The sequence below is a fragment of the Alexandromys fortis genome, unplaced genomic scaffold (genome assembly GCF_014885135.2).
Source record: "Alexandromys fortis isolate MF-2015 unplaced genomic scaffold, M_Fortis_MF-2015_v1.1 scaffold_72, whole genome shotgun sequence".
Classification (NCBI taxonomy): Eukaryota; Metazoa; Chordata; class Mammalia; order Rodentia; family Cricetidae; genus Alexandromys; species Alexandromys fortis.
Window position 1 is genome coordinate 4,630,998 of NW_026067969.1, and position 14,974 is coordinate 4,645,971.

The 14,974-nt window shown below is 46.9% G+C and overlaps 1 protein-coding gene across 3 annotated transcripts in view; it reads left to right on the forward strand.

Moving 5' to 3' along the window:
- The window catches only part of Ttf1 (transcription termination factor 1), a 24,783-nt gene extending 11,139 nt beyond the window's left edge, over nt 1–13,644 (forward strand). For all 3 annotated transcript variants that reach the window (XM_050155148.1, XM_050155149.1, XM_050155147.1), the window contains 7 exons: nt 1,202–1,332; nt 2,287–2,521; nt 5,295–5,384; nt 6,393–6,458; nt 8,725–8,810; nt 9,701–9,878; nt 11,795–13,644. In XM_050155148.1, coding sequence (XP_050011105.1) covers nt 1,202–1,332; nt 2,287–2,521; nt 5,295–5,384; nt 6,393–6,458; nt 8,725–8,810; nt 9,701–9,878; nt 11,795–11,813 — 805 coding nt within the window. In that variant the 3' untranslated portion in view covers nt 11,814–13,644. The remainder of the gene's footprint in view (nt 1–1,201; nt 1,333–2,286; nt 2,522–5,294; nt 5,385–6,392; nt 6,459–8,724; nt 8,811–9,700; nt 9,879–11,794) is intronic.
- The last annotated feature ends 1,330 nt before the right edge of the window (nt 13,645–14,974 follow it).

Sequence of the window (14,974 nt, forward strand, 5' to 3'; positions counted from 1 at the left end):
AAAAAAAAAAAAAAAAAAGAATTTTATAGAATGCTTCCTGTAGTCCCTGTTTGTGAGTGTATTTTCTGCAGACACTGGCCCACTATTATACTAGAGAAGTTCCACATCAGAGGTTGTCACAGTCTTCCAGAACTTTGACAGGCCATGGTATTGACATAACCCATGCCCACTCTGGGTTAAGATTTAGAAATCTGCCGGGCATGGTGGCACAGGCTTTTAATCCCAGCACTCTGGAGGCAAAGGCAAGTGGATCTCTATGAGTTTGAGACCAGCCTAGTCTACAATGTGAGTTCCTGGACAGCCAGGCCGGTTATACAGAGAAACTCTCTCAAAAATAAACAAACAAACAAAGATTTAGAAATCTAAGGTTATGAAAATTGCTATATCTTGGCTTAAGTATATATGGTGTTTAGTCTCAAAATTTATAATGTACTACTTAGATATTTAATAGGATTAATGCAGGCATACACATATTTATGTTAAGCCCAGAGAGAACAATCTGACAAGGTCCCTTCCTCGTGGGCCTTGCCTCCCAGCTGTGCCAACTCCTGTATGACTTCCAGCCACATGGAGTTAACCCTTATTGCCATGTATGGTGAGAGTGGGTTTAGAATGGAGGTCATGAATGCCCTCCAACACTAACTGGAAGTGTTGTGCCACGCACTGGGGTGGAACCCAGGCCTCGTGCTTGCCAGAGACGGCTGAATCAGGGAGTCACATGCCTAGATCAGAGGAAGCTTCTTCTCATGGTAATCTTGCTAATACTAAGTGAAGTCAAGTCCTCCTTGTGGGGGCGAGAAGCAGGCCGAGTGGCTTAGACGAGGGTTTGCTCGGCAGCAGTCAGCACTGTCTAGAGGAAGTAGTGTGATCCAGGGGTCCATAGATGCCAAAGGCAAGCCTAGAACAGTGCAGCGCTCCTTGCAGAGTACCAAGCAGATGGCCATCTGGTGGGTGGAGAAAGCCATATCCAAGCCAGCACAGAGCCTGTGGGGTAAGAACAAGCTCAGGTGGTTGGCTCTGGCCAGCTGTGACTGAGGGCATGACCACCACTGAAATACTGAGACAGGCAGTGAGGGGCTCCAGCCATTGGTAGGAGGGACATGGCTTCCTGTTAGTGCTGCCTTCTGCTTTCCCAAAGTAGTGCCATGAGGTACCCTTTCTAGTCTTGGACTTCATTACACATCCATTTTCCTTCTCTCAGGTACAATGAAGAAGATACTAAGAAGCTAAAGGCATACCATTCCCTCCATGGAAACGACTGGAAAAAGATCGGGGCAATGGTAGCCCGAAGCAGCCTCTCTGTTGCCCTGAAGTACTCTCAGATTGGTGGTCGTAAGTGGCCTGTCTCACTGTGGAATAAGCTAGTGAATGAGCCAGTGTGCAGCGGTCTCTGTGGGCCCACTCTTAGTACCTGCTCTCTCTGTTACTTCATTTGGCTTATTTGTGTGCTGTCAGTGAAACTAGCTTTATTTACTGAGCCCACTGACCATGCCTCAGTTCCATATCTTGTAGCGTGAATCCTTCTTATGCTGGTCCTCCAGAAGCTGGCCAGGAGGGAGCCTCAGAAAGGGAGGTGTGCAGTCTCTTTGTCCCAGAGTGTTAGACTTAAACCAGAAGGAGTGGTGCACCACTTTAATCCCAGTACTTGAGAGACAGAAGCAGGCTGATCTTTGAGTTTGAGGCCAGTCTGGTCCACATAGTGAGTTGAGGACAGCCAGGGCTACATGGAGAGACCCTGTCTCATAAACCAAAAAACAAGAATAACTATTGTCAATTATTTTAGGTTGGTTTGATTGAGCTGTTGCCTACTGTTTTCTGGAAAGGGCCTGATTTTTTTTTTTTTTTTTGGTTTTTCGAGACAGGGTTTCTCTGTGGCTTTGGAGCCTGTCCTGGAACTAGCTCTGTAGACCAGGCTGGTCTTGAAGTCTTGAACTCCCAGAGATCCGCCTGCCTCTGCCTCCCGAGTGCTGGGATTAAAGGCCTGATTTATCATCTCCTATTTATCTATGATTTTTATTTATTTAGTGGCGTGTGTGTGTGTGTGTGTGTGTGTGTGTGTGTGTGTGTGTGGTTTTTCGAGACAGATTTGTCTCTGTAACAGCTCTGGCTGACCTAGAACTCACTCTATAGGCCAGACTGGCCTCAAACTCAGAGATCCACCTGCTTCTCTTTCCTGAGCGCTGGGATTAAAGGCGTGCACCACTATCACCTGGCAACATCTCCTTTTAAATGTGCTTAGAAAGCAAATAGATGAACAACTACAAGGTCATCCTTTTATGCCTACAGATATAAACCACGGTGCTTGGAGTAAGACTGAAACCCAGAGACTAATCAAGGCTGTGGAGGATGTGATCCTAAAGAAAATGTCTTCCCAGGAGTTAAGAGAGCTGGATTCTAGACTCCAGGAAGACCCTGAAGGTCGCCTGTCCATTGTCCGGGAAAAACTGTACAAGGGCATTTCATGGGTGGAAGTGGAAGCCAAAGTGGAGACCAGAAACTGGATGCAGTGCAAAAGTAAGTGGTAAGTGTAAGACTTCCTGTGTCTATTTTGATGGGTTTCTCTTATTTGTTTGGCCTGGGTGAGCCTATATATAGCTGTGCACAACACACAGTGTCGAGAATGCTGCACCTGCTTCAGTCAGTACCTAACCTTGATTGACAGTGTGCACGTGGGGAGCAGCTTCTGTGCAGGGGTTTATTTCTTCCTCATACAGAACTTAAAGACAGACTTGGTATCTGTGAATCCAGAAAGCTGTGGCAGGAGATTTGGGGCTAGCCTGAGCAGTAGAGTGAGATGGATTGTGACTCTTGACTATCTTTCATGTCTTTAGTAAGGCAGGAAGAACAAATTTTTTAATTAAAACAGCTTTAAGGAAGTACTCTTTATACCCCCATGTTATGCTGAATAACCCCAGAAGTTACATGTCTACAACACTGAAGCAATTGATAGAAATGCGTGTCCAGGGAGATCAGAGCCTAGTGGCAGAGTTGCTTGGCCTTGCTTGGTTTGAGGTTAGGTCAGTGGCTGCTGGGGGCTGTTCTGCAGCACCCTCATAGTCATGCTCTGATTTAGTTCCTGGCTACCATAGACTGTTTCCTTCTGGCTGCATGTCCTCTCACTTTCCCGAGCTCTGGAGGGTCGAGCCTGAGTGTCCAGCTACATCCTCACTGCAGCAGGGATTCCTCATGGACTGAACCCACACTATGTCCAAGGCATTTGGTGACCCTCACCTTCCAAATGAGTAAAATCCAGAGGAGTACTTTACATTAAAAGCAGACTCCTGCGCTGGGCTGTGGTGGCTCATGCGCCTTTTATCCCAGCACTCTGAAGGCAGAAGCAGGTGGATCTTTGTGAGTTCAAGGCCAGCCTGGTCTGTAAGAACTAGTTCCAGGGGCTGGAGAGATGATGGCTCAGTGGTTAAGAGCACTGCCTGTTCTTCCAGAGGTCCTGAGTTCAATTCCCAGCAACCACATGGTGGCTCACAACCATCTGTAATGAGGTCTGGTGCCCTCTTCTGGCCTGCAGGCATACATGAAGAAAGAATATTGTATACATAATAAATAGATAGATAGATAGATAGATAGATAGATAGATAGATAGATAGATAGATAGATAGATATTAAAAAAAAATCAGGTGTCTATAACCCCAGCACAGGGGGTGGGATGAGGCTGGAGACAAACAGATCCCTGGAGCTCACCAGGTTCAGTAACAACCCTGTGTCAAACAGTAAGGTGGAAAGCAGTAGAGGAGCACAGCCAATGTTAACCTCTGGCCTCCACGTACTCAAAATTTCCCAAAGCAAAGAAATCAAACCCCTTTGCCATTAATCAAGCCATACTCGAGTCCTGGATTACCTGCCGCCTGATGGATACTGCTTAAAGGTTCCAAATTATAGGCTTGAGTCTTTATGAAGAGAGTCTTCTACTCTACGGGAAGAATAACAGTCGAGGGGTAATGTTGGCTCTGTTACTAACAGACATAGTCTACCCACACCAAGCCCACAGCCTGGTCTGTTTACAGTGCGCTCTCCAGGGTCCCTTCTGGTGCACAGGCCTACAGCACAGATGTCTTCTCAGTCCCCTCCTGTGAAAGCTTCACTTCCTGCAGCACCAGCAGTTTGGAATGTTCTGATTAATTGGGTCTAAAAAGTCTTATTTCTACTAATATGATATCTTAAAGTACAGCCAGTGAATTGGCAAAGGAACTGAAGAGAAAACAGGAAGGTGATGAGAGCTTGTAGTCCAGCCCTGCTGGGTGGAACTTACACTTACAGTGGACTCCATTGTGCTGCAGTGAAGCCAGCATGCTGCTGCACTGAGAGGATAATACTCATAAGTATACTGTGTCTCTCAATTGAAGTGTTCCACTTTATAGAACTAGTAATGGTTTTTCACCAGCCTTTATGTGTAAAACCAAAAATTGTCATTTATCAATTTGAAAAAAATTGTCCTTACCCAGATTTCATACCACAAACTATACCTCTCCTCCCCGTTAGCCCCATTAAACAGTCATGACCTTCCTGTCTGTTTATTTACTCTGCCCATCGAGTGAGAGCAGTTCATGTGCTGCAGAAGATGTGCTGGCTCCTGCAGGGTGCAGCAGGCAGGGAAGGAACAACCCACAGAGAGACAAGAACAAAACTCAGCCCAATTTTATTGTAACTGGCACTGGCCCAGGACTTCAAGAGCCTGTCTGGCCCAGATCATTTTACTTGAGCCATATTTGAGCACAGCACAATTTTTGGAAAAAGGTATTCAGATAACAATTAACTCAGTCCCAAGTGCACAACAATTTGAGACATATTTACATTGAGATTCCTTACAAAGTACATCTGGTTTCTTTCACAAGAATGGGAACTGTTAACTCAGAGAAAGTGCCCAAGATTTAGGGTTGAGGCTGTTTGACTCAGGTGAACATAGTGTCTGTGGGTGTCCAGTTGGCCTGGCCCTAAGATAACACAGAAGTCACTTAGGCTGTTGTAAAGCACAGGTGACATCACTCATAAGAGTGATTTGGGGGAAAGGTCTTGCTTGGATAAGTAAAAAAAAATTCTGGGAGACACAGGCAGAGCCTGTCTCTTCAGACAACAAAGGATCCCCAGGTTGTAAATGGCACTACAGGAAGAGCAGCTACGCACCTCACTCCACTGAAGGGTGAGCTGTGTCTAACTCTCCTGGCTTCTCCAGTGCTTATCTGTGCACAGGCTCTTTACTCTCTATACTAAAAATAAGGGAAATTTGTGCTTTTTAAACTAAAAGTATGCAACATTTTTCTTTCTTTTTTTTTAAACAGGACAGAGATTCTCACCAAAAGGATGACCCAAGGTGGGTTCGTGTATCGTGGCGTCAATGCTCTGCAAGCCAAAATCACCCTTATTGAAAGGTACTGAAATAGGGGCGGGTGTGAACCACTGTTAATCCTGAGCTAGGATGCTGTTGCTTAGACCCACCTTCCACGTGTGTCACAGCTGGTGTGGCCTGCCTTTCTGAATCTCTGTTCTGACCAGTTCTGAATGGGGCTGATGAAGAGAAGTTACTTGATTCCCAGTGTTCTTGGGGACAATGCATGGTGGCCATACTGTGTTCTCAGTTAAAGTTGTTAGTTGAGTCTGCAGAGCTGTCCCTATGGGTGTGCTATACCTGTCCATTGGGAGTTGGTGATGGCAAAGTTGGCCCCGCTATACCGCAGTGACCTGTTGGTGCAACTGTTGCTCGGCTTTGTCCTGAGTTCCTTGTCTATGCAGAGTCCTTACCACAGTAGCCCAAGGGAAGTGGAGGCATGAGCATCTCTGACACCTGTGAGTCTGGCAGACACAGGCTTATGTTGGAGTGGCAGCAAGAGCAGCAGAGGCCCGTGGTTGTGGCCATTCTGTCCAGCTTCTTAGTCCCATCACTCTGCCATGCTTCCTGTGTTACCCTGGCTTGCTGTGCCTCACCCTTCATTCTGCAAGAGAGACAGGTTGGCCAATCTGAGAAGACATCTCAGGTCAGGCAGGACATAGGGTTCAGGGTTTCACCACTTCGGTTGTCATGACAAATTGAGTTGGTGGCCGAGTCCCTAAGCTCCATGTACTTGTCTGCAGAATGGAGCTGGTGCCCCAGCCCATGGTGCGGAGGGAGCCTGCATGAGTGGTACACATACAATACTAACGGTGTCTTGAGCAGTGGACTGGAGTGCGGGGCACTGTTCCTGAGAGGCTGTGTGGAATGGGGAGATGCTTCTCAGCTCATCTCCAGAGCTTGCTCTCTGACCTTGGACTAATCTCGGACTAGGCTGGACAGTGTACTTGTGGGGACTAGAATAAGATGGAAGCCCTTGGTCTTTCAGCTCTCGGTAGTCTGTGAGTCTGTGGAGGTGGATTTGACTTGGAATTTTTATTCTTTCTTGCAGGTTATATGAACTAAATGTGAATGATGCTAATGAAATAGATTGGGAAGATCTTGCTAGTGCCATAGGGTAAGACCATTTACTGAACATTAAGCTTATTCAATCGTAGAATGTTTTAAAAATAATTTTTCTTTTTTTTTTTTTTTAATTTTTGGATTTCTCTGTGTTACAGCTCTGGCTGTCCAGGAAATCACTCTGTAGACCAGGCTGTCCTTGAACTCACAGAGATCCTCCTGCCTCTGCTTCCTGAGTGCTGGGATTAAAACCATAAGCCGCCATGCCCAGCTAAAATAACTTTTTATTGTGTGTGTATATGTATGGATATGCATGTTTATGAGTGTGCATGTGTGTGTGCGCGTGTATGAGTGTACATGTCTGTATATGTATGAGTGTGTATGTGTGCGTGTATATGAGTGCGTGTATGTGTACCTGTGTCTTGAGTGTGTGTGTGCATGAGTGTGCATCTGCATGAGTGTACATGTGTACAGTGCACATATAGCGATCAGAAAACTCATGAGACTCAGTTCTGTCCTTTCACCACGTGGTTGTGGAGATCAGACTCAGGCATTAAGGCAAGCACCAAGAGATGACTTCAGTATATGACTGCCTATCACATTTTTGCAGGCCTAAAATTCATGCTGTGTGAGTGCAGAGAGGTGGGTGGAACAATAGCTCAGTCTGTTAAGCGCTTGCCACTGGGGCACAAGAATCTGAGTCCACATAGCAAAGCTGGACATGGTGTTGGCGTCTGTAGCCCTAGTGCTAGGAGGGTGGATCCCCTGAGCTCCAGACTGTCTCAGCATATAAGGTGGGCAGTGACAGAGGAAGACACGTGACTTCACCCTCCAGCCTCCACACACAGCACCTGCTCACACTGGATCATCTCTGGCCTTGGGCTTCACTTTGCTTTGCTTTTGCTGTGTTCTGTGGCAAGATCTTGCTGTGTAGCTAGATTGGCCTCAAACTCACCATCTTCCCGCCTTCACCTCCAAGAACTGGAGAACCTTTTAGGGCTAGCGGTGCCGCATCCAGCAGCTGTTGGAATGGTGTTGCCCCGTTGTCAGGTTTTTACATTCCCTGGTAATTCTCACTTGCAGCCACTGAGAGGAGTCAGAGCAGGACAGGAACCTGGGGGCAGGAAGTGATGCAGAGTCCAGGAACACTGATTGCTCCCATGGCTTTCTCACCCAGAACCATCAGCCCAGAGGTGGCACCACCCACAGTGGGCAAGCTTCTCCCATATTCAAGAAAATGCTTCAGAGGTTTTCCTGAAGACCAATCTGGTGGAGACATTTCTCAGTTGAGGTTGTCAAGCTGACATAAAGCTAGCCAGTACAGTTTGATGTTGTTTTATTTTTTAATAGAGAACAAGTAGCTTTGTCCAGAGTAAGGGATGCATGAAAAGAAGCAGTGAGTAGCCCCCTGCCCACAGGAAGCCAGCATCTGATCCCTTCCCAGAGCATTTGTGCAGGAGGCCCGCAGGACCTGGACCGTGTCCAACATCAGAGCTCAGACTGGTTGTGCACTTTCTCCTTCTCTACCTAAAGGCTCACAAGGGACTGTACTAGTCCTTTACACTTGTCCTTCCTTCCCCCCTTACCATCCATCCCCCCTTGTCTTACCACAGCTCAGGCTGGCCTTGACCTCGATGGCCCTCCTCCTCTGCTGGTCTTCCATTGCTCTCTGAGTTTGTTTTTCAGCTTCTTGAGAATCCTTCTTTTTAATAAGCTCTTTTTCCTAAGCACTGCTTTATCAACAACGCCTAGTAGTGTTTAACCTTTTATCAGAAGTTTAGACAGATAAAAGAACAAATGGAGCGCTCTACACCCACTGCCATCTTCAGAAATGCACCATATCTAGCCAGCCTCACTAAAATTCTTTGTCCACCTCCTGATTATTGCCTTTTTTTAGTAAATTATATCTAGTTTGTGGCCTGGTATCCTGCAGCATTTAAGTAATTCCATTTGGAAATCAGTAATTCTGTTTCTAGAAGTACATTCTATAGAGTCAACTCTCACTGTGTTTGGAGCTAGTTATATGCAGAATAACCCAGTGGTGGTGTGCCCACTGATAGGAGAGAAGCTGAGGGTGCAGCTCAGCTGGGCTAGTGCTGCCTCCCATGTGGCAGAATAGAGCAGTGGGCTCTGTCCCCAGCACTACATCAACTCAGGTGTGATGCTCACCTATAACACCAGCACTCAGGGTGAAGGCAGGAGGATCGGGAGTCGTCCTTATACCGTGTGTTCCAAGCCTGTGTGGGTCCATGAAACCCTATCACAGAAAGAACTGATGACATTTTCATTGACTTTTTTTCCCCTACTTTTCCTTTCTAAAGGGATGTCCCTCCACCTTTTGTTCAGGCAAAATTTTATAAGCTGAAAGCTGCCTGTGTTCCTTTTTGGCAGAAAAAGACTTTTCCAGGTCAGTATTACAAATCCTTGTCTGGTTAAGAGTATTGTGTTGTCCGGGTGTGGTGATCCCAGCAATAGGAAAGCAGAGGCAGGGGAATCTCTGTGAGTTAGAGGCCAGCCTCTGCTACACAGCAGGGTTACTAGTCTACCTGGCACCCTGTCTCAAAACCTCCCCTTGACTTCGGGCTGAGTCCAGGAGCTCTGATAAGATGGAGGGCAGTTTGCTCTGCTCTGCTACCTCCTAACAGTGCTGTGCCTGGAGCCACAGGGCAGGGCCGCTGTCCTGAAGAGTGTTCTAAAGCCCTGCAGCGGTTTCTTAATGCCATCAGGTCTCGGTTCCTCATTGGAAAGATGGGTTAGAGGGAGCAGGTGTTGTCTCAGTGAGCACTGACTATGCAGCCGTGCACACCTGGGTTAGGGTCGCCAGCAAGCACATGGGAAGCTGGGCAGTGCATACCTGGAATCCCAGTTCTGGAGACACAGAGGCAAGAGGATCCCCAGAGCTCCCTGGCCAGCCACTCTAGCCAAACCTATAAAACTACAGAGCTCCAAGTTCACTGAGAGCCTGCTTCAAGACATGAGGTAGAAAGCAATTGAGGAAGCTCTTCACATCAACCTCTGGCCTCCACGTATGTGCACTTATGTGTATATCTATACACATGTACTCACAGAGACTTGTATACCTGTGTACACTAGAGAGAGTGCCCTGTGCCAAACAGAAAAATAAGGATAGAGTAATGCCTGCCTCGGGATTCTCTCAAAGACTGCCTAAGAGACTGTGTGCCCCAGTTAAGGTAGATCTTATGTGTGATAATGAGTGCAGGGCATTGTTAACAGCCTGTGTCCTTTGACCTTAACTAGAGACTTGTACAAATAATTCCAAAATGACCTTTTCTGCAGAGATCATTGACTACTTATATGAGACCAGTCTGCCTTTGCTGAAGGAAAAGTTAGACAAGAAGAAGGAGAAAAACAGTAGCCAGATCCAGACGCCCTCAGCTCCCAAACAAGACTTCCTGTTCAAAGACATCTTCTATTGCAATGACGACAGCGATGGGGAGGGCTCAGAGGAGCCCAGGTAAGTGCAATTCTTGCCCTATTCCTTTAGTTTGGTTATATGTATGCCCGTGTGTCAGTCAGCTCTTTGCTGTAGCTAAGCAGCTGAGTTGCTTGCCTCAGAAAGAGAGGTTCGTTTTCTTCTTAGAGGTTCCAGTCCATGCCCCATTGGTGCTGTTACTCTGGGCCTGTGATGGCAATGCAGTGTGGCTAACACACGTGAGAGTAGAGTCATTTACCTCATAGCCAGGACGAAAAAGAGAACAGGGGGAAATCCCACAATCCCTTTCAAAGAACTCCCAAGAGGAAACACCATCTACAATTGAACCTGCCCTAGGGACCTTGCCTTTAATATGTAAGCCTTGGGGATGGCGGGGAGAAAGTTCCCAGATCTGACAAGGCAAGAAGATCTTGTCTGTTAAAAATGGTATGACTTGGGCATAGTGGATGTGCGCACCACTAATCCCAACAGTCAGGAGGCAGAGACAGGTGCATCTCTGAGTTTGAGGCAGATCTTGACTGCAGAGTGAGTTCCAGGACAGCTAGGGCTACCCAGAGAAACCCTGTCTAGGGGGTACGGGAATGGTATGATGAATGGGTGAACATTAAAACATTGTGATGGATGGATGAGCATTAAAACACATCAGGAGGGGAAAGACTGCCTAAGAGACTGTGTGCCCCAGTTAAGGTGGATCTATTCCCAACGCCCAAATGGCAGCTCACAACTGTCTGCACCTCCTGTTCCAGGGGATCCAACACCCTTACACAGACATGCACCAGGCAAAAGACCAACGTACATTAAAAAAGCACTGAGAAGAAGACTTGGCCAATGGAGTGCTTACTCACAAGTTCACAAGTATGAGATCCTGTGTTGGATCCCCAGCTCTCAGGTTGAAAAGTTGAATCAGGCATGGTGGCATGTACCAGTCACCTACGCTTGGGCTGTGGGAACAGGAAGATCTTGAGGGCTAGCTGGCCAGCTTAGTCTAATCAGCAAGTCACAGGACCCAGTAAAAGAGCATATCTGAAGAAGTGAGGTGGACAGCACAGCTCCTGGGGAACACCGGAGACTGCCCTCTACCCTCTGCATGCACACACATGTGCACCCAGCACCCATGCACACCTGAGTATCTTTAAAAGTATTAGTATTCACCTTAAAGTTTGAGTGTATTGGGGGTACAGAGGTCCTGTGCTCACAGAGAAGCACCAAGAGAACCAGGAATATTAATCACACAGGGATGTCTTCTCCATGGAGGAGATAAAATCATACCCGCATCCCATCCAGAAAGCCAAGAGTGGATTCTATTAACGACCTGGTGACCTTCTGTCTGTGGAGACAGACTTCACCCATCTTTTGCTATAGGTGCAGACCTCACCCTAATTCCCCAGGATGATTATCCCAGACTCTTCCCTCCCTAGACTCTTACCCATCCTTAGGGGAGATGTCACATGTACCGTGTGTCCCTGATGACCTGTATATTTGTCAGAGACACACTAGATTCTAGGCCTTTTAGCTATAGAACCAACCATTATGGTCACACATACTATATAAAATAATCTCTTTGTAGTTGCATATGCACCTGGAATTGAACTAATTGGACTGACTGGTGCCTGGAAACCTTTTCCCAAATTGTACTGTGTTTTAAATATATTGATAATGAACCACCTGGCTTTAGACTCCCTGAAGTCTGATCCAGGTTGAAGTCAGTGTGCACCAGGTTTCACTTCTCTGTGTGGCACCTGCAGGGACCCCTTCATGTGTGACTGTGAGAAGAATGAGCTGATTGAATACCTCTGGACCATTATATTGACACGGTTACACCGCTGGTCATATTGAACCAAAGCAACCCTGGCCCTGCAGTTGTTGGAGAGAACACTATGCGCAGAAAGATGAGAAAGCTGCCCTGCCTTGACGGGTGTCACTCTGCTCTTTTCCAGTGCCCCTGGCGTGCAGTGACTGCGGCCCTCCTCTTCCTCAGACTGCTCTCTGTTCCCTTGGACCTCTTCCTGCGCATATCCTCTTCTGAGTGGACTGCTGGTGGCCATAGCTGCTGGCACACTTGCCTTAGTTGCGGAAGCTCAGCTGTTAGTCTTGGAAGAATTTGTCCAGCTGATGCACAGCTCCCATAGGAGTCTAGTACAGGGTGAAAGGAGGCTCCTCTGTAAGTCAGGAAAGTGAAACCACCAAGGGTGTTACAGAGAGAGAACTTTCTACCGGGGTTTAGGTAACACAAGGTGTTCTACAAGATCACACTGCACAGGCAAAGGGGGTCACAAGATTGAGGCCAGCCTGGGCTACATAATGAGACCTCATCTCAAGCATACACACACAGATTGTTCAGTGGTATGCTGGAGCCAACAGGAGGAGTGCATTGCCCGGAGAGCAGCAGCACTGCAGAGAAGCTGTGTAGTCCTGCAGACAACCAGCTGCTCCCATACCCCAGGCTGTCCACTGCTGCTGGCCTGTGTCCCTCCATCAGCACATGCCTCTGCAGAGACATGTGTCAGTGTGTGACCTTAGCAGAAATCTGCTGCAAGGGAGTCTGGGACACCAAGTGTTGAGACTTGTGTCCCATCTGTGCTGGGGAGCACAGAGAAAGGAAAGTGGCAGATTGTACCATATGCTCTGTTCCCATTGGTGCCCCTCCGCAATCTCCTGTCCCCTACGGCTCTCAGATGTCATTTTTGTGGCACCATTAGAAGGTGGGCTAGACCAGCCACAGGGGAAGGAAGCACACTAATGGGGAGCTCGGGCTTGTCACTGTACCCCAGCACTTTGCATGAGTCGTCTGGTGGTGTACACTCATGTATCCAGCGCTCGGGTGGGGGCAGGAGCATGGGGAGTTCAAGGTGTTCTTGCCAAATAGGTTCTAGGCCAGCCTGGGCTACAGAAGACCCTGTCTCGAACAAACATTGAGTACAGCCTTCTCTGTCCCTCAGACATCTTAGTCTCAGTGCTGACAGGACTGACTTATTTCTACCGAAATGATAGTATTAATGTATAAACCAATGCTATGTTTGGAATAGGGAAAAAAGAAAAATATTACATATTCTTTAATAAGAAGTATGCTAAGTTATGGTATGGGCCTAGAATGGAATATTATATGGTAAATTAAAGTGATAACAATAGATTTGATTGACATGAAAGTATATTTTTGTGAAATATTTCAAAGGAATATATATATTTTCTCAATTTTGTAAAACTTAAAAATAAAATTGGTTGTTTATACAGTTGTATGTGGAATGACTTGAAGACAGTGGCACATAGCACAGTTCACAGCAACTTAGAGCACTCTGAAGGCCTCAGGGAGCTCCCAAAACTAGCTGTGGGACTCGGCCCCGGACCACAGCTCCCCACTGTACTCTACAGCGTTTTGCATGAAGGTTAGCCCTGCTCCTCCGTACCCAGGGCTGGGCTTCTGGCCTGGCTTTCTAGCTTTTTTTTTCTGGAGCCTTTTTGTGCACACAGGATGGCCTCACTTCTACAGCTCTGCCTCTGAGGAAGCAGCAATGGTCTTGTCTTGTCTGCTCCTGGAGTGGCCCTGGCCGCTATTCCGCAGGTCCAATGTCATGCAGAGCTGTCAGCATGGCCAGCAAGCTAGGATTGGCTCAGCTCTGAAGTTGGGTGTAACTGAGAAGGCCATGCATCAGTAGCAGAATGGGCTGATGGGCTTTGAAGAAGCGACACAGAATGGGTAATGGCTGGAGCAGTGGTACCCAGAAAGCTTGTGTGTTCTGTAAATGTTTGATTTTTTTATTAAAGATTTATTTATTATATATACAATATTCTGCCTGCATGTATCCCTGTGGGCCAGAAGAGGGCACCAGATCTCATTACAGGTGGTTATGAGCCACCTTGTGGTTGCTGGAAATTGAACTCAGGACCTCTGGAAGAGCCATCTTGCCAGCACCCAAATGTTTGATTTTTATAAACTTTTCCTTGCCTTTCTCCAATACCGCCAAGCCCCTGCAGAGGAAACTACATAGATCTCACCTTCGTCACCACCCTCCCCTGTCCTACCCACCCACCAGCTGCTCTTTTGTGTGAGGGGGATATAAAAACGGGTTTGGGGGCTGATTTGAACAGACCCTTGTCTGTGATAGAGTGGACAGAAAGGAAGGGAACCTCACCCAAGAGCTGGTTTAGTTGCTCAGTCCATGCAGATTTTATGACAGTAATCAAGTATGGAGGAGGAAATGTCAAGTTCAGAGGAAGTGAAGAATAAGCTGATTGAGCCTAGGTGCCAGATCAGTGACCACCCCCAGGAAGCCAGAGTGACAGACACCTTCCTTTCACTACACTTCTCAGCTCTTTGTCAATACGGCTTCCATGAACTTGCAGACTAGAACCAGGTCCCAGTCAGCCTGGGACACCTGGACTCCACACCACACCAGCAGCAGCAGGAGTCGAAGGCCTGAGGGGTGTGTGTGACCACTAATATAGAGGTAGACATGTGTGCCACATTATTTCCTGAAATATTTCCCAGCCTCTCTCCATTCAATCCTTCTAGTCCCTTTGCCTGCTCCAGCCTGAACAGCTGTCTGTGACCTGGTGTGGGAGGTTTTTCTGTCTATGTGTTGCTTTTATTGATTAATGAATAAAAAGAAACTGGCTTGACCTGATGGGATAGAACAAAGCTAGAAGGGGAAAACTCAACTGAATGCTGGGAGGAAGAAGGAGTCAAGGAGAAGCCATGGAGCCACTGCTGGAGACAGACGTGCTGAAACTTTGCTGGTAGGCCACAACCTTATGGTGATGCATAGATTAATGGAGATGGATTAAATTAAGATGTAAGAGTTAGGGGGCTGGAGAAATGGCTCAGAGGTTAAGAGCATTGCCTGCTCTTCCAAAGGTCCTGAGTTCAATTCCCAGCAACCACATCGGTGGCTCACAACCATCTGTAATGGGATCTGGTGCCCTCTTCTGGCCTGAAGGCATACAGACAGAATATTGTATACATAATAAATAAATATTTAGAAAAAAAGATGTAAGAGTTAGCAAATAAGAATCGAGAGCTAAAATAAAAATAAAAATAAATAAATAAGTAAATAAATAAATAAAAGAATCTAGAGCTAATGAGCCAAGCAGTGGTTCAAATAATATGGTTTCTATGTGAT